The sequence below is a fragment of the Leucoraja erinacea genome, chromosome 16 (assembly GCF_028641065.1).
Source record: "Leucoraja erinacea ecotype New England chromosome 16, Leri_hhj_1, whole genome shotgun sequence".
Taxonomy (NCBI): Eukaryota; Metazoa; Chordata; class Chondrichthyes; order Rajiformes; family Rajidae; genus Leucoraja; species Leucoraja erinaceus.
This window is the reverse complement of record NC_073392.1, coordinates 30,233,710-30,253,670: the sequence shown is the minus strand read 5'-3', so window position 1 is coordinate 30,253,670 and position 19,961 is coordinate 30,233,710. Positions and strand designations below refer to the sequence as shown.

At 43.7% G+C, this 19,961-nt stretch overlaps 1 protein-coding gene across 2 annotated transcripts in view; it reads left to right on the top strand.

The window, feature by feature from the left end:
* camkva (CaM kinase-like vesicle-associated a) overlaps positions 1-19,961 on the top strand; it is a 101,765-nt gene that overhangs the window by 58,080 nt on the left and 23,724 nt on the right. For both annotated transcript variants that reach the window (XM_055648049.1, XM_055648050.1), the window contains exons 3-4: positions 3,587-3,718; positions 8,873-8,947. In XM_055648049.1, coding sequence (XP_055504024.1) covers positions 3,587-3,718; positions 8,873-8,947 — 207 coding nt within the window. The remainder of the gene's footprint in view (positions 1-3,586; positions 3,719-8,872; positions 8,948-19,961) is intronic.

Genomic DNA, 19,961 nt, shown 5'->3' with positions numbered 1-19,961 from the left:
GATTGAGGAAATATTACCTGTAGAAATGTGCCACTCTTGAATACAAAGGTTAATTGAGGTTTCAATTGATCTGAACAATGTAATTTAAATTCTGAACCACCTTTTGAAATTCTGTTGGTATCGCAGATTAGCGGATTTTCTAATGTTGCTCAACAAGTGACTTTTTGAAGCTAGTTTAGTGTTTAGTGTAGATATACACCACAAAAACAGGCCCTTCAGCCCACCGAGTCCGTGCCGATCAGCTATTTCCGTATACACTAACATTATCCTATACACACTTGGGAAAATTTTACCCAAATCAATTAACCTACAAACCTGCAGGTCTTTGGAATGTGGGAGGAAACCAGAGCACCTGGAGAAAACCCACGCAAGTCACGAGGAGAACGTACAAACTCCGTACAGACACAACCAGTTGTCGGGATCGAACCTGGGTCTCTGGCACTGTAAGGCAGCAACTCTATCGCTGTGCCACTGCACCAAAGTGACTTTTTGAACTACCTATTATCCTCTGCAAAAACTGTCCCTGAGGAAATGTGTTTGAAATCCAGGCTAGAGTAACGTCGAATTTCACTTGGTATCTCATCATGTCCATAACACAACGTGGAACCAATAAAAATAAAATAAATTCACGCTTGTCAGAGATGGGAAATAGAAATAGAAGTTTATGAAAGGTGTCATTAAGTATTGATGAAGTGGCTTTGGAGTTTCAGCATTTATTTTTGGAATGGTGTTAGCTATTGTCAGTACTGTGTTCAATTTTGGGCACCATGTTATAGGAAAGATGTTGCCAAGCTGGATACGGTGCAGAGAAGATTTATGAGTATATTGGCAGAACACGAGGGCCTGAGCTATAGGGAGAGGATGAGCAGGCTAGGACTCTATTCCTTGGAGCGCAGGAGGATGAAGGGTGATCTTATAGAGGTATACAAAATCATGAGAGGAATAGATCAGCCAAACGCACAGTCTTTTTCCCAGAGTCGGGGAATTGAGAACCAGATGACATAGGTTTAAGGTGAGGAGGGAAAGGTTTAGTTTAGAGATACAGCGCGGAAACAGGCCCTTCAGCCCACCGGGTCTGCGCCGATCAATGATGCCCACACATTAACACTATTCTACAACACACAAGGGACAATTTTTACATTTACCAAGCCAATTAACCTACAAACTTGTACATCTTTGGAGTGAGGGAGGAAAGCGAAGAACTTGGAGAAAACACACGCAGGTCACGGAGAGAACGTACAAACTCTGTACAGACAGCACCCGTAGACGGGATCGAACCCGGGTCTCCAGCACTGCATTCGCTGTAAGGCAGTAACTCTACCGCTGCGCCACCGTGCCGCCCCTAAGGGGTGGAACCTGAAGAGTAACTTTTTCCACACAAAGGCTGGTGGGTGTATGGAACAAGCTGCCAGAGGAGGTGGTTGAGATAGATACCTTCGCAACATTTAAGAAGCATTTAGACAGGTACATGGATAGGACGGGTTTAGAGGGATGAAGGGCCAAACACAGGCAGGTGGGACTAGTGGAGATGGGCAAGTTGATTGGTGTGGGCAAGTTGGGCTGAAGGGCCTGTTTCCACGCTGTATGACTCTGACTCTCTCAGGTATTCCATTCTGGATCTGAACACCCTCTATTGGAAAAGAACCATGCTCACTTCCCACTTTAGTGCTAATTAAAAAATATTTGAAACAATTACCCACTTGGCAAATGAACAAATTCTGCTTTCTTTATCGGAAACTTTAATGATGTGAAATATCTCAACTTACAAATGAACAAATTATAAACAAACCTTCCTTTAATTTTCTCTGCTCTCAGGAAATAATCGCAGCATGTATAATCTTTCCTCGTCAAACCCCCAACAAATTATTAATGTGACCCTGTCAAAGCCGCGGTGTTGAAAATTCTACATGGCACATTATAAATTCATATGTCATAGAAGCAGAATTAGGCCATTTGGCCCGTCAAGTCTGCTCCACCATTCAATCATGGCTGATCTATCTTTCCTTCTCAACCCCATTCTCCTGCCTTCTCCTCATAACCTTTGACAACCTTTGACAACCTTACCAAGTCAGAATCTGTCAATGTCCACTTTAAAAATACCCATGTCAGCCTCCACAGCTACCTGTGGCAATCTTCTTCTTCTTTGAGTCCACACGCAAGATTAGAAGTTGTTTAGCCAGAGCTGAACACACTTCTCGGCATCTGCTTCTTGTGCGTGGTGGTGGAAAGATTAGTGAACGCTCATGGCCCCATCTGTGGCAATGAATTCCACAGATCCACCACCTTCTGACCAAAGAAATTCCTCCTTATCTCCTTTCTAAAGGTATGTCCTTTTATTCTGAGGCTGTACCCTCTGGTCCTAGACTCTCCCACTATTCGATGTTTCAATGAAGTTCCCCCTCCAGTGAGTACTGGCCGCCAAATGCTCATCATACACCAACTGAGACCGATTCATCCAGAGGACATTAGAATGACTTCCTTGCTTTTGTGCTCAGTGCCCCTATTTACAAAGCCTAGTATCCAATCTCTTCTCAAACTGTTCCGTCATCTTTAAAGATGTGTTAATCTTGACCCCAGACCCTTTGTACTTCCATCTTCATCAGAATATTGCTACCAGAATCATTTTCCCATGGTGGAAATGTCAAAGACTCTGGGGCAGAGCTTTAAGGCGAGAGGGGAAAAGTTTAAAGGAAATATGAAGGCTAGTTTCTTTACACAGATGGTGGTGCGTGCCCAAAAAGAGCTGCCCAGGGTAGTGGTGTAGGCAGATACAATGATGGTAAATAAGAATCTTTTATACAGGAGGTAATGGAGAGATATAGATCAAGTGCAGGCAGGGAAGACTAGTTTATCTTGTGATTGTGTTCAGCATAGACGTTGTGGCTTGTTCCTGTGATGTGGTTTTCTAAGTTTTTTGTTCTAGATTACATTGCCTTTCCATCTTGATTCTTTTATCCAGAATGTAGGATCTAAGGTTTCTCTGCATTAAATAATGTATGAGGTGTGGGCCCATTTAACTAGTCTGCCAGTGTCCTCACAACTTTTCCTGCTATCTCCTCACCAGTCGTACCTTTTCTCAATGTTTAAAAAGACCCAAGCACAAAGGTGGCACAGTGGCGCAGCAGTAGAGTTGCTGCCACACAGCGCCTGAGACCCAGGTTCGATCCTGACCATGGGTGCTGTCAGTATGGAGTTTGTACGTTCTCCCTGAGACCACGTGGGTTTTCTACGGGAGCTCCGGTCTCCTCCATCAATCCAAAGACTTGCAGGTTTGCAGGTTAATTGCCTTTTGTAAATTGTCCCTAGTGTGTAGGATAGAACCAGTGTTAGGGTGATCAATGGTTGGCATGATCTTGGTGGGCTGAAGGGCCTGTTTCCACGCTGAATCTCAAAAAAATAATGTATATACGAGTAATTATATACATTAAAACATAATGAATAATATGCATTTATGTATAACGTATATTGTTCATTTATATATAATGAACATTGGTCCGATAGTTGAATTTCTTAATGAACCTCAGAAATTAAATGATGACATTTTGTGGAGTTTCTCATTTTAATCCTCTCTCTTTTTCAAAAACAGGGAGGAGTTCTGCGAAATATTAAGGGCAAAAGAGAAATCTACTGGGAAAATGTACACTTGCAAGAAGTTTTTAAAGAAAGATGGAAGAAAAGTTAGAAAAGCAGCAAAAAATGAAATTATGATTTTAAACATGTAAGTCCCTGCACTTGTGTCACCTCTTCCGTTGTGAAGTTAATCCATCACCATCATTTAAGTTACATGCAACCCACATATTGATTTCCTTGCCTAACGTGAGTGAACCCAGGCAGGAGAAAAGTCAACATTTCATTGTTTTTAATACAGTTGCTGTCTCAGAGTGCCAGAGACCCGGGTTCAATCCTGACCTCGGACGCTGTCTGTGTGGAGTTTGCACGTTCTCCCTGCAACCATATGGGTTTCCTCTAGGTGTACCAGTTTCCTCTCGCATCCCAAAGATGTGTTAATTTGTAGGTTAATTGGCCCCTGGAAATTGCCCCTAATGTGTAGAAAGTGGATGAGAAAGTGAGATAACATAGAATTAGTATGAACAGGCGATCGATGGTTGGCGTGGACTTAGTGGGCTAAAGGGCCTGTTTCCATGTTGTCTCTCCAAACTAAACTAAACCAAAAGCCGCATGTAATCAAAAATAACAATGCGTGTCCATTAATGATGCACAGAATTGCCAGTTTACTTTTGATTTGGAACAGATTTTGTATTGGAACTTGAAACCATTTCCTTCAGGCTCAAGCCTAACAGGTCCCAACTGGAACCAAAGCTATGCTGCTGTCCAGAATGATTTTTCTATCGCTTAGTCACCTAACATGCTGGCAATGACATTAGTGTGTGCTTGTGTGTGCTTGTGTGTGTGTGTGTGCATATAGCTTCACATTCATATGATGATTCATGATTATCCATGCAGAATGATTTTGCTATCTCTCGGTCACCTAACATGCTGGCAAATCTAAGATTTGAGGCTTTGAAAATAATTGTTGGCATCTCTGCCTGATCTTTAGAGTAGGATTCTCAGCTTTGTGATCTCCCTCCTCCAAGAATATGCTCCTTTGCACCTGCTGTGGGGATCAGAGGCACGTTTTCCTGCTTTGACTTTCAGACACTGACGTTATTGGACACCATAGTGAATATCTACTTTCATCCCTGTCTCATCTCCATCGCAAATCTTCCCCTGTTTTTTCCAGCTCATTACTGTTCTAATTCCTTGTTTCACTTACCTCTTTGTGACAAAATGTGTACATGAACAATGCCACTTTGTTTAATCCATTTCAGTGCATTCCTTATTACCTGCAAAAAAGATAAGGATAGACTCGTACAAATTATTTATGTAACACTTCCAAGAAATCTGTTTCGAGGCAGTCAATTAAAGTTATCCACAAATAGGATTTCTGCATTAAATGTATTGCCAATTCTTCAAAAATGCCTTTTGCAGTCTTAACTGTTTCAGCGTCCACAAGTAACTAATTGGAGACCCTCGGACTGTCTTTACTTGGACTTTACTGGACATTATTTTGCACTAAACATTATTCCCTTTACCCTGTACCTGTACACTGTCGATGGCTCCGTTGTAATCATGTATAGTCTTTCTGCTGACCAGATATCACACAACAAAAAGCTTTTCATTCTACCTCAGTACACGTGACAATAATAAACTAAATGAAACTGAAACTAAACTAACTTGAGTGTATTATGTGACTAGTTTTCACTCGAAAGTAAAGTATTTGCGGCATTTAATAAAGTATTAAGCAAAAATCAAGTGTAGCCAATCACCTTGCTTACTTATTGTTTCAGATCAAAAGGTTATTATTAAATGAACCATTATTTAATTAAATGATCACTATTTTATTTATTAAATTATCAATTATTATTGAAATTTCATTGTTCAATTTTGGAACATATGACAATAAAATAATGTTGACCCTCCCTCTTGACTCTTGAAATGAATATGATTTCATCTCATTCAGTAAAATTGCAGATTGCTGATATCCTTTGGAGATGTCTATGCCGATATGTCTGAAGGGTCTCGACCCGAAACGTCACCCATTCCTTCTCTCCAGAGATCATGCCTGTCCTGCTGAGTTACTCCAGCATTTTGTGTCTATCTTTGATTTCAACCAGCATCTGCAGTTCTTTCCCTCACATCAATGCCAATGTGACTCCACTTTCCAAGAAAAGAATAGTTTCATTTGAAATTAGTTATTTGGTGAACACATTTGTAAATGCGTTTGTACCTGTGTGTTTGTGTACATAGCATCACATTCATATGATGATCCATTACCTTGATGCACCATGTGTAGAAAGGAACCACAGACCCTGGTTTATGCCAAACATAGACACTCAGCAACACTGAACATAGACATTGGAGAAACTCAGTGAGTCAGGCAGCATCTCGAGAGAAAAAGGATGGATAACGTTTCAGATCCATTTGAAGAAGGGTTCTGACCCAAAAAGTCACCCATCCTTTTTCTCTAGAGATGCTGCCTGAACCACTGAGCACTTTGAGTCTACCTTGATGCACTAGTCTGTCTCAATCGTGCCTGCCTGTTCTTCCACTCCAAGGAAGTTGCTGAGTCCCAGCAAGCTGGAAATACAGGCCGTCACCAAGCTCGCCGCTCCTGCCAGTCAAATAAGTATTTGGCATTGACATCTCCACCTTCTCCATATCAGCTATCACACAAACCACCCATAATCCTGGTATTTACAGGCCTTCTCCTAATCCTTAATCAACAGCTCTGTAAATCCATTTGGCGTGTCTGTAAATCCAGAGATTTTGTTTGTAAGTTTAACAATTAATAAAAATAATTTCAACGTTTTGCAGAAAGATAATTATTCTGTGCTGGTTTGGTCATTTTGTAAACTAAAACAAAAAACACAATAATTTCCTCTTTTTTTAATGTTATATCTGGTTTAAAGTGAAGTACATTTCATACTTGCTGCAGATATCACATTAGTATACCAACAATAGACATAAAGTGCCGGAGTAACTCAGGGGGTCAGGCAGCATCTCTGGATAGAAAGAATGGGTGACGTTTCTGGTCGAGACCCTTCTTCAGACTCATCTGATGAAGGGTACCGTCCCCAAATGTCACCTATTCGTTTCCCTCCAGAGATGCTGCCTGATCCGTTGAGTTACTCCAGCACTAAATGTCTATCTTTGGTATAAACCATTATCTGCAGTTCTTTGTTTCAATCATTGTAAGTATTGTTGTTTATCAATTTGAGTTTATTGTCATGTGCACAGACTCGGTGATCTACAGGCACAATGAACATCTTGCGTGCAGCAGCATCAAGGGCAGCACACAAGTCCAGAGATTTGACCATAAAATACATATAAATTCTGCGAGGCAAAAATAAAAGACAACGCAAAAAAGGGATGAAAAGACAAGGTAAAATAAAATGGGACGTGTGGCAGGGCGGCACGGTGGTGCAGCCGTTGAGTTGTCTCCTTACGGCATCAGAGACCCGGATTCAATCCTGACTAATGGTGCTTGTCTGTACGGAGTTTGTACATTCGCCCTGTGACCTGGGTGGGTTTTCTCCGGGTGTTCCGATTTCCTCCCACACTCCAAAGGCATACAGGTTTGTAGGCCAATTGCCTTGGTAAAATTGTAAATTGTCCCTAGTGCGTGTAGGAAGTGCTAGTGTGCGGGGGTCGCTGGTCGGGGCAAACACTGATGGGCTGAAGGACCTGTTTCTGTGCTGCAACTCTCAACTAAACAAAGCTAAACATCATTGCAAATCACAATTAGAAAAAAAACATGGTAATGCAAGAGGTGGTCTGTAGTGTTTTATATTGAGGTAGGATTAAGGGTAGGCAAGTTGGTTCAAGACCCTTATTAATATAGAGAGTATTGTTCCTGGACTTGCTGATCCCATTGAGTTACTCCAGCATTTTGTTCCTATCTTTGGTGTAAACCAGCATCTGCAGATCCTTCCTACACGCTATGATGGACCTGGCTGGGTGCACTACTCTCTGCAGCCTCTTGCATTCCACTGCACCATGCAAACCAGTTAGGATACTTTCAACAGTGAACCTGTAGACTTTTATTCATTTTAAGGTGAGAGGGGAAAGGTTTAATAGGAACCAGAGAGACAACTTTTTCACACAGAGGTTGGACAGTATCTGGAACAAACTGACAGAGGGGGTAGATGAGGCAAGTGCTATAACATCATTTAAAAGGCATTTGGACTGGTACATGGATAGGAAAGGTTTAGAGGCATACAGGCCAAACGTGGGTAGTGTAGATGGAGCATCTCGCTCGGCATGGGCAGGTTGGGCCACACGTCCTGTTCCTGTGCTGTAGAATTCATCCCTTCCTGCCTTTCCCCCATAACCCTTGACATCGTTTCTAATCAAGAATTTGTCTATCTCTGCCTTAAAAATATCCACTGACTTGACCTCCACAGCCTTCTGTGGCAATGAGTTCCACAGATTAACTACCCTCTGACTAAAGAAGTTCTTCCTCACCTCCTTTCTAAAAGAGCGGCATTTAATTATGAGGCTATGACCTCTGGTCCTAGACTCTCCCACCAGTGGAAACATCCTTTCCACATCCACTCGTTCTATGCCTTTCATTATTCTGTAAGTTTCACTGAGATCCCCCCCCAACCTAAACTCCAGTGAGTACAGGCCCAGTGCTGTCAAACGCTCGTCATATGCTAACCCACTCATTTGTGGAATCATTCGTTCCTGATTACAATCAAGCTGTCCACATTATACAGATAAAAGATGATGGGTACAACATTTAGTGCAAAGATATAACACCGATAAGTCTGATGAAGTCCAATTAAAGATAGTTCAAAGGTCTCCAATGAGGTAGACGGGGGATCAGGACCAAACTCTAGCTGATGAGAGGACCGTTCAGCTGCCTGATAACAGCTGGGAAAAAACAGTCCCTAAATCTGGAGGTAAGTTGTTTTCAAACTTCTGTACCCTCTTACCTGATGCGTGAGGGGGGAAGAGAGTATTACCAGCGATATCTATGTCCCTGCGTGAGAGTGTAGAGTGTTTGATTGTCAGGAACGGAAAAAATCTTCCTTTTGCTGCAGTTTTACAGGCACATTAACGCAAAAAATTAAGGAAAGAAATATGCAATAAACGGTAGCTCAATAAATGATCAGAATAAGCTAAAAAAGATTACATTAGATATAGGAGTATTTTGAAAAGTTTAGTTTGTCCTCGCAAGGGACTGTTGCTTTTGGAGATGTTTGCTGCTCTCACCATCATTAGTATTGACTCACTTCTCCCTGCCCTCAGGGAGCGCAGGTTTCCTGTTTCTTCAGCCAATACTGAAACACTTTGTTCTCTCTCCCAGGGTGAAGCATCCAAACATATTGCAGCTGGTGGATGTCTTTGAAACACGCAAGGAATATTTCATCTTCCTGGAACTGTGAGTTAACAGCATCGGAAGGCTGGGGTGGGAGAGGGCTGGAGCTGACCTGATGAATGATGACCAAATGGCTACCAATTCCCGATCTATCCATCTGACATTTTACATGTTTTGACAAATGGTGTTATCATTTTACGGGAACCCTACATGTATACTTAATTCTCTGATCTTTGGCTGGATAACAAGTCTATTAACAACTGAAGAGGATTTGACTTCAAGGAAAGGGTAGCACAGTGGTAGAGCTGCTACCTCACAACGCCAGAGACCCGGGTTTGATCCTGACTATGGGTGCTGTCTGTGCAGAGTATATACGTTCTCCCTGTGACATTGTGGGTTTTCTCCGGGTGCTCTGTTTTCCTCCCACATTCCAAAGACATGTAGGTTAATTGGCTTCTGTAAATTGTCCCAAGAGTGTGTAGCATTAAACTAATGTGTGGGTGATCATTGGTCAGCGGGCCGAAGGGCCTATTTCCACTCTGTATCTCCAAAACCAAAACGAAAAACTAAACTAAACCACAGTCATCCATGATGCCTACATCACAAGAACAACATCCTTGCACAATTTGTATATCTAGCACATGGCTTCTGAAAGTTAAACTAGTATGAAAAGGTTCAGAACAAATCAAGAGCCGGCACCGATGACCAAGGAAAGGTGGAGCCCACAATGGTCCATTGTTGGTTCTGAAAAAGGGTCTTGACCCGAAACGTGACCTTCCTTTTCTCCAGTGATGCTGCCTGACCCACTGAGTTGGTCCAGCACTTTGTGTCTATCTTCAGTGACATAAGAATAATAGCTAATCGTTAGAATAATGATTTAAAAGAGTGGATCGATTGCAATAGTTGTATGTAGATCTTCTGAAGCCAGCAGGCAAAGAACTGCCTCACTCCTAAAGCAACCTAAAGGGCCAATACACAAAATGCATCCTTTATCCTCGCTGAGATCTCTAATCTTTTCCAGCCTAATACATAGTGAACTATGTAAAGCAAAAAACCGAAGGTGCTGGAAATCTGAACTCAGGAAACGCTGGAGATAATTAGCAGGCCAGGCAGCATTTGTAGAGAGGAACAAAGAGGTGGAACAGTAGCACTGCTGGGAGAGCTGATGCCTCACAGAGCCAGAGACCCAGGTTCAATCCTGACATCAGGTGCCGTTTGCGTAGAGTTTGTACATTTTCCTAGTAACCATTCCACAAAGCACCAGCACAAAGGATGATAAAACAAGGGAACTGCAGATGCTGGTTTACACAAACCATCACCTGCAGCGCACACAAAATGCTGGGGTAACTCAGCAGGTCAGGCAGCATCTCTGGAGAACATGGATAGGTTACATTTCAGTCGGGACCCATTTGAACAGTGGTGAACTGTGGGGATGATCACGTAGAGAGGTCCAGCCCTGACCTGAAACGCCACAAATAGAACGGCACTGTGGCATAGCGGTAGAGCCATAGCATCAGAGCGCCGGAGACCCAGGTTCGTTCCTGACCTCGGGTGCTGCCTGTGTGTGGAGTTTGCACGTTCTCTCTGTGACCACGTGGGTTTCCTTTGGGTGCCCCGGTTTCCTTCTGCATCCCAAAGATGTGCGGATTTAAAGTTAATTGGCTTCTGCAAATTGATGCTAGTGTGTAGGGAGTGGATGAGAAAGTGGAATAACATAGAACTAGTGTGACCGGGCGATCGATGGTTGGCATGGACTCGTGGGGCAGAGCCTGATTCCATGCTGTGTCTCTAAATGATTAAAGAATGTGAAGAATGGTTATCTACATGAACTGTGGCTATGATCAAGAAGTGAGGCCCAGTCCTAAAGATGAATTATATTTGATTTGACTCTGTACTGCGTTGGTATATAACAAGCTCCAGGGTGTGAGATTGAAGGAGGAATGTTTAGCATAAACCGGGGTCTCCTAGGAGGCTTTTTGCAGTTATCACACTGTAAGGCTCATGATCATTCATATTAAGTAGCTGGCAGCAATGGCAGCTCCTGCAGCAAGGTTGTGTGTTCCATTTGTATAAGAGAACAGGGTGTTCCGTGGCTGAGGGACTGTCAACATTTAGCCCCCAGGGGATTTTCAACAATTGCTCCGTATCTAATTTCTTAATCACAGTTGTGCTCGTGAGATCAGTTGAGGGTCGATGAGAGATTGAGGGTCGATGTTGGCCTGGTCCTGAGAGATTGAGGGTCGGTGCTGGCTTGGTCTTGAGAGATTTCAGCTGCTTTTTGCAGCTTTGCTGAAACATGAATTTAAGTAGTAGGTGATGTGCATCAGCAGGACTGTTGTAATGGTGAAGGGAGCTCTCTTCCTTCCAACAAGGAACTGCAGATGCTGGTTAATACACAGGGTGGCACGGTGGCGCAGAGGTAGAGCTGCTGCCTTCCAGCGCCAGAGACCATAGTTCGATCCTGACCATGGGCACTGTCTGTGTGGAGTTTATACGTTCTCCACATAATCGTGACGGTTTTCTCCAGGTGCTCTGGTTTTTTGCTCACACTCCAAAGACGTGCAGATTAGTAGGTTAATTGGCTTCTGTAAATTTGTAAATTGTCCCTAGTGTGTAGGATAGCGTTAGTGTATGGGGATCGCTGGTCAGTGCGGACTCGGTGGGCCAAAGGGCCTGCTTCCGTGCTGTATATCTAAACTAAACTAAACTAAAGTGCACAAAAAGACGCAAAGTGCTGGTGTAACTCAGCAGGTCAGGCAGCATCTCTGGAGAACACGGATAGATAACGTTTCAGGTTGAGACCCTTCTGCAGACAGATTTGTGCCATTTCGGGTCAAGATGCTTCTTCAGGCTGATTGGTCTGAAGAAGGCTCTCAACCCAAAATCACCTATTCATGTTGCCCAGAGATGCTGCCTGACCTGCTGAGTTACTCCAGCACTTTGGGTTCCTTTGTTTCAACCTCTGAGACCAAATCATTTTATCATGAGTGTATAGATATCACCAGATTTGTCACTGGTATCTATCATACCATTACCCAAGAAGACCATGGTGACATGCATCAAAGACTACTCTCCAGTACCACTTGCATCCACTGTAATGAAGTGTGTCAATAGGTTGGTTATGGCACCAGTCAACTCCAATCCTGCCTCAGAAATGACCTGGAACTACCTCAAAAATGACCCAGAATTGCTTCAAATTGTCTTTCACCATAACGTCAAAACTCAATGCTATCCCACAGCCATCCACACTGGATCATCTGGTTAATGGGACACATACATCAGGCTGTTGTTCATTGACTACAGCACGGTGTTCAACACAATTATCTGCTCCAAACTCATCGCCAAGCTCCAAGACCTGGGTCCCTGCATCTCCCTTTTCAACTAGATCCTTGACTTCCTCATCGGCAAACGCAATCAGTTTAATTTAGTTTAGAGATACAGCATGGAAACAGGCCCTTCGGCCAACGCTGTCCAGCAATGGCCTGCACACTAGTTCTATCCAACACACCAGGGACATTTTACAGAAGCTAATTAACCTACAAACCGGCACATCTTTGAAGTGTGGGAGGTAACTGGAGCAGCCGGAGAAAACCCACGCGGTCACAAGGGGAAGGTACCAACTCCATACAGACGGCACCCATAGTCAGGATCGAACCAGGGTCTGGCGCTGTGAGGCAGCTACTCTACCGCTGCATCACTGTGCCGCCCCCCCCCCGATTAACTGGGCACGTACATCAAGCTCTTGTTCATCAACTACAGCTCGGTATTCAACACGATTATCCCTTCCAAAATCCACACCATGTACTAAGGTCTGGGTCTCTGCACCTCCCTTTGCAACTGGATCGTTGACTTCCTCACCAGTGGAGCTCAATCAGTGTGGATTGGTAACAACACCTCCTCACTGACCATCAACACACATACACCTCAAGGCAGCATGCTTAGTCCACTGCTCTACTTTCTTTACACCCAATGACCCACGGCTCTGTGTCTAAGCACACGTCTGATGCATCTATAAATTTGCTGAACACACCACTGTTGTTGGCCAAATTATGTGTGGTGAGAAGTCAGCGTGCAGGAGAGAGGTGGAACACTTAGTTGAGTGCTGCCGCAAAAACAACCTCACACTCAACGTCAACAAAACCAAGGTGCTAATCCTTGACTTCAGAAAGGGGAAGTCGAAGTACCATAGGCCAGTTGTCAATGGAGGGAAGGATATTACTAAAAATTGGAAAATTCAATGTTCTTACAGTTGGGTTGTTAATCTACCCAAGTGGAATACCTTGGGGCGACACAGTGGTGCAGAGGATATAGAGCATAGGTTTAAGGTCAGAGGGGCAAAGATCAAAGGAGATATACAGGACCAGTTTAGTTACACAGAAAGTGTTGGGTGCCTGGGACGTGCTGCCAGGAGTGGTGGTGGTAGCAGTTTCAATAACATGGATATCCAGGGAATGAAAGCATACGGATCACATGCAAGCAGAGGAGATTAGTTAAATAGCATCATGTTTAGCACCGACATTCAGCCAGGGGCGGGTGGCCGCTGAGAATGAAGGGGGACCCTGCGTGGGGGGGAACTGCTGTCACAGGCGGTGGCAAGCCTGGTTCGCCGCTGCGAGAAGATGGCTGTTCGATGAACTTTTTATAACTTTGTCGGCGCCAGAAAGGTGGCGACTCTCGTGTCCTGCCTGGGTGAGGTCTGCCGCATGATTTTACCGGGTTGTGTGCATTTCACTGTACCTAGGTTGAAGTGGCAATAAAGTGTCATTGAATCATTGAATTGAATCATCATGGCTCAAAGGGCTCGTTCCTGCACTACACTATGTTATCTTCAGATCAGGCCTTGGACCTTCAATTCAGAGGTGAGGATGATTCAATTGAAACCACTGCCACTGGTCTGATATTTTATCGTTCTTTCACCTGCCAAGTCTTGATTCATCTTTATTTAATTTCTCACAGCCATCTGCCCTGATTAAATATTTGCTGAATAAGCTCTCTGCCGCAGATAACTTCCACCCGGACTGGAAGCCGCCCAAGGCACCATACTTAAATAGGTTCATGAAAGTGAGAGATGAATCTGCTCCGACACGGAGGATTGTGTTTTGTTGTGTGCTTGTGTACCAGCTTACATTGGCGAAAATAAAGTCCCACAGTGTCAAACCCATGAAAGCCTCGGAATGCTTTTGAAGTTGCATGTTTACTGCAGGTCTGGAGGCAGCTTCAATGTGACACACTCTTGATGTATGATTCATTGCAGATTCAAAGTGCATCTGATCCAACATTTACAGATACTTTTTTTGCCCCCTGCTTTTATTTTTTCGTAAACTTGCTTTGAGAAAATTCAACCCATTACCAGATTAAGTACATTAACATTTTCATTCCAATTTGCACTCTGACTTTGTCTTCTTCCCCCATCTAACAATTCCTGTGGAGAATTTAAGCTCATATCTGTCCAAACGTTTAATTTATTCTTTTGCTGGACCACGATCCAGAAATATTTGCATCTGTACAAAAGAATTGACCATAAAAATTCTGGCTGGCACTAAGTGAAGTACAGAGTAAGAGTGTAGAAACAAGGAGCCACAGGTGCCGGTTAATAAGCAAAAGGACACAAAGTGCTGGAGTAACTCAGCAGGTCAGAAAGCATCTCTGGAGAACATAGAGTTAAAGAGTCATACAGTGTGGAAACAGGTCCTTCGGCCCAACTTGCCCACACCGACCAACATGTCTCATCTACACTAGTCCCACCTGCCTGCATTTGGCCCATATCCCTCTAAACCTATACTATCCCTGTACCTGTCCAAATGCCTCTTAAACGTTGCGATACTACCTGCCTCAATTACCTCTTCCGGCAGCTCGCTCCATACACCCACCACCCATTGTGTGAAAATGTTACCCCTCAGGAACCTATTAAATATTTCCCCCCTCACCCTAAAACCATGGTTCTTGATCCCCATACTAGAATGGGCATCTCTATAAGATCACCTCCCATCCTCCTGAGCTCCAAGTCCCAGCCTGCTTATCCTCTCCCTGTCGCTCAGCCCCCGAGTCCTGGCAACATCCTTGTGAATCTTCTCTGCATCCTTTCCATCTTAACAAAATCTTTCCTGTAACATGGGGCCCAGAACTGAACACAATACTATAAATGCGGCCTCACCAACATCTTGTACAACTGCAACATGATCTCCCAACCTTTATACTCAATACACTGACTGATGAAGGTCAATGTGCCGTGGATAGGTATCTTCAGTCAGAATAAGGGTCTTCAGCCAAAATGTCACCTATCAATTTTTCCAGAGGTGCTGCTTGACCTGCTGAGTTACTCCAATACATTATCCTTTGAAATACAGAGTAAAATGTTTCTTGCATTTGATTGCAGCAGAGTTTATAAATCGCACACACAATTTTAACCTTTCAATAAAAAGGTTTTATTTTAAAGAAATCGCCATTGAGTGCAACTATGGTGACAAGAAGCTACAGATGCTGGAATCTTGAGCAAAACACAAAACACATTATGTGCTGGAGGAACTCAATGACAGGCAGCATCTGGGGAGAGAATGGACAGGCGACGTTTCGGATCGGGTCATCTTGGCAACAATCCATTTAGTCTCACGGGGAAATATGTAAGATATCACTGCATTCTTCTGAAGAAGATCAGAAGACTTTTCAATTATTCAATCATACCTTATTGTCACATGTACCTACGCACAGTGAAATGCTTTGTTTATGTCTACAATACACAAAGTAAGCAAAGAGTTGCCACATATCTGGCGCCAACCAAGTTACAAAGTACTCATTATAGTCCCAATGATCCTTCCTTGTTCTCGGTGCATCGCCCCCACCCCCTGCCGGTTCCCTCTTTGTTCTCGGCGGCCAATAATTTAGTTTCAAGCAACATTTTATTTCATCATTGTTTGTGGGAGTTTGCTATATCAAATTTAATTATTGGGTTCCAACTTTGTAATAGCTTTATTTTTAATTTATTGCACAGGGATTTGAGAAAGATACCTTCCTACCATTATATTAAGTCTTGTGTACCGTTTTGGGCCACTCACCTTAAAAACAATGTACTTGCTACAAAGGGAGTCTTGTAGTGGAAGTACAATGAAGATACACCAAATAGTCCCCAGGACATGGAGTCTGTGTTATGTGAAGAGATTGGTTATTCTAGACTGAGAACAAAATAATAAGAGGTGACCGTTTCAAAACATATAACATTCTCAGCAGTAATAATGAAGAACTGCAGATCCTGGTTCATACCAAAAAAAGTGCTGGAGTAACTGCGGGGCAGGCAGCGTCTCTGGAGAATATGGACTCAAAATGTTGCTTTGGCAGCTTACAACCCTTTGGTAACCCCAAGTCTTCCTACTAGTTCCACTGTTCACATCCTTGTATCCCTGTCGTTAGCACATCTTCCCCAGCCAATAATGGGCCATTATGGACTCCACCCTTCGTGAGGTCATCTGTTGCCGGTCCTGTTTTGTTCTGGCATTCTGCATCTTTCAGGCTGATCCGACCTGACCAGTTCTGACCCGAAACGTCACCTGCTCCAGAGATGCTGCCTGACCCACTGCGTTACTCCAGCATTTTGTGTTTAACTTCAGTTCAGGTTTGGGTTTAGGTTTAGGTTTACTATTTTTTATTTATTTATTTTTTTTCTTATTTATATAGCACATTTTTAGTCAACTTGCATTGACCCCAAAGTGCTTCACATAATTACATTACATTTACACACAGGCAAAGGTGGGTGAAGTGTCTTGCCCCAAGGACACAACGACAGTATGCACTCCAAGCGGGATTCGAACCGGCTACCTTCCGGTCGCCAGCCGAACACTTAGCCCATTGTGCCATCTGTCGTCCCACATTGTCACATGTATCGAGGTACAGCAAAAAGCTTTGTTTGACTGCTATCCAAACAGATCAGATATACATACCATACATAGATACAGTCAAGTCAAACTCAAAAATAGATAGAGCAAAGGGGAAGATGTGGAGTACAGAACATAATTGCCACATTACACATTAGAGGCAATTTACAATGGCCAATTAAGTACCAGCCCACACATTTGTGGGATGCCGGAGTGAACTCACACAGTCACAGAGAACATGTGCAAACTCCACTCAGCTGGGATTTAATGTACAACGCTGGAGCTGAGAGGCAGCAGCTCTACGATGGGTGTACGGAACAAGCTGCCAGAGGAGGTAGTTGAGGCAGGGACGAGAGCAACTTTTAAGCAGAGATATGGGCCGAATGCAGGCAGGTGGGACTAGTGTAGATGAGACATGTTGGTCGGTGTGGGCAAGTTGGGCCGAAGGGCCTGTTTCCACGCTGTATGACTATGAGTCTACTCAACTCGAGAGGGTTTTCTACACTCATCCTATGCTAGATGCTTCGACATGGAGCAGAGGAGTTTAGTTTAACTTGGCATCATATCAGACACAATCTATGGGCACAGACTATGTGGGCCGAAGGGACTTGTCCTGCGCTGTACTTTTCCATCTGACATCCTTTTGACCCGTTCTCACCTCTAGCCTTTGTCACTTATTCAACCCATCTGCAAATCAACCCCTCAACCCCCTCTCACCTGTATCCACCTATCACTTACCTGCCTTTTGTTTCCCCACCCCACCTCTCGTATCCAGTTTTCTCTTCCCCACCGCTATCACTGTGAAGAAAGTTCCTAACCTAAAATGAAGCCAATTCATTCCCTCCACAGATGCTGGCTGCGCCGTTGAGTACTTCCAGCACTGTGTTTTTTGCTCAAGGTTCCAGCATCCGCAGTTCCTTGTGTCTGCATAAAACTTTCATTATGTTTACTTCCAGCATCTGTTAACATTTATAAATTTGTAATTTAGATTTGGGATATTTTCAGGCTATGTATTCTTGGACTTGAATTCTGTTGCACAGCCTGAGGGATTAAATCAGTGGTGAAGTAGCACAGTAGTTTGTTCCTTCACTACTGACGCAGGGCCTGGGTTATTGATCTAATGGCATGAGTTCAAAACCCAGGGAGGCAGCAGGAGATTGGAATCCGGAATATAGGGAAACGTCTGTGGCCAAGAATTATTGTTATAAAAATGCATCTGGTTCATGAATGAGCTTTGGAGAAGAAAATCGCCTGCTTAGTTTAGTTTAGTTTAGTTTAGAGATACAGCGTGGAAACAGGCCCTTCGGCCAGGGGAGTCCGCTCTGACCAGCTATCCCCGTGCACTAGCACCATCCCACAATCACTAAGGACAATTTACAATTTTACCAAAGCCAATTAGCCTACAAATCTATATGTCTTTGGAGTGTGGGAGGAAACTGGAGATCCTGGAGAATAGTCTGAAGATTCGGAGTCTGAAAAAGGGTCCCAACCAGAAACGTCACCTATCCATGATCTCCAGGGGTGCAACCTGACCCGCTGAGTTACTCTAGCACTTTGTGTCTTCTTCTATTGTCTTCTGAGTCTATTTCTCTAGGACGTTTGACTCCATGCTCTCCAGAGATGCTGCCTGACCCACTCAATTACTTCAGCACTTTGTATCTTTTTTTTGGTAAACCAGCGTCTGCAGTTCCTTGTGTCTGCTTAACTCAATTTGTAGCTCAAGGAAATCCACAGGGTTCCTATGTGTACCAGCATATGGTCAAGTATTAAACCTCCTGACACAGGCAGAGACGATGGTGAAGAAGGCCTATGACATGCTTGCCTTCGTCGGTCAGGGCATCGAGTGCCGGAGTTGGGACGTCATGAGGAATTTCTTTAGACATAAAGTCATGTGATAGGAGCAGAATTATGCCATTCAGCCCATCGGGTCTACTCCGCCATTCAATCATGGTTGATTTATCTCTCCCTTGTAAACTATTTCTCCTGCCTTCTTCCCATATCCTCTGACACCCGTACTAATCAAGAATTTATCTATCTCTGCCTTAAAAATATCCATTGACTTGGCCTCCACAGCCTTCTGTGGCAAAGAATTCCACAGGTTCACCACCCACTGACTAAAGAAATTCCTCCTCATCTCCTTTCTAAAGGAGCGTCCTTTAATTCTGAGGTTATGACCTCAAGTCCTAGACTCTCCCACTAGTGGAAACATCCTCTCCACATCCACTCTATCTAAAAGTCAGAAGGTGGTGAAATTAATTGAGAGGGAATTCATTGGGGTGGAAAGATAGATCAGCCATTATTGCTTGGTGGGGTAGACTTGATGGGCTGAATGGCCAAATTATGCTCCTATAACGTGAACTTATGTTACAACTGTACAGGTAATTGGTGAGACAACACTTGGAATGTCATGTGCAGCACAGGAACTTTATCACTAAGCTAGAAAGAGTGCAGAAAAACTTCACAAGGATACTGGCAGGACTGGGGGTCTTGCGTTAAAAGGAGTGGCTGGATAGCCTGGGACTTTTTCCCTGGAGCATAGAAGGTTGAGGGATAACCCTATAGAGGTATATAAAATGATTAGGGGTGTAGATAAGGTCTAAAGTCTAAAACAAGAGGGAATGAATTTAACGAGAGAGGGGAGAGGTAAAGGGGACCTGAAGGGGTAGCTTTTTGACACGGGGTGATTGGTAAATGGAACCAGCTGCCAGAGGAAGCTGCAGAAGTGAGAACAATTACAATATTTAAAATACATTTATTCAAGTACATGGATAGGACAGGTTTGGAGGGATATGGACCAAACGCAGGCAGATGGACTAGCGTTGGCATCTTGGCATCATGTTCGGCACATTAAGGTCTAAAGGGCCTGTTCCTGTGTTGGAAGGAACTGCAGATGCTGGTTTACATGGAAGATAGACACAAAACGGAGGGGTAACTCAGCGGGACAGGCAGCATCTCTGGATAGAAGGAATGGTGATGTTTTGGGTCGGGACCTTTCTTCAGACCACTGGCCTGTTGCTGTGCTGTACCGATCAATGTCCCAACTCAAGATTATCCCTTTCCCCCAATATCCCTTGCCTGTGAGTTGCGGCAACATTTTTATGAATAAGTTGAGTTCTTAGTATCTCCTGGGCTCCTTCGAGGGCCGCGGATTATCCAATCGTACCTGTCCCATTGTATTTTTGGAAAGCTTCAACAATACCTTCCCAACTGGT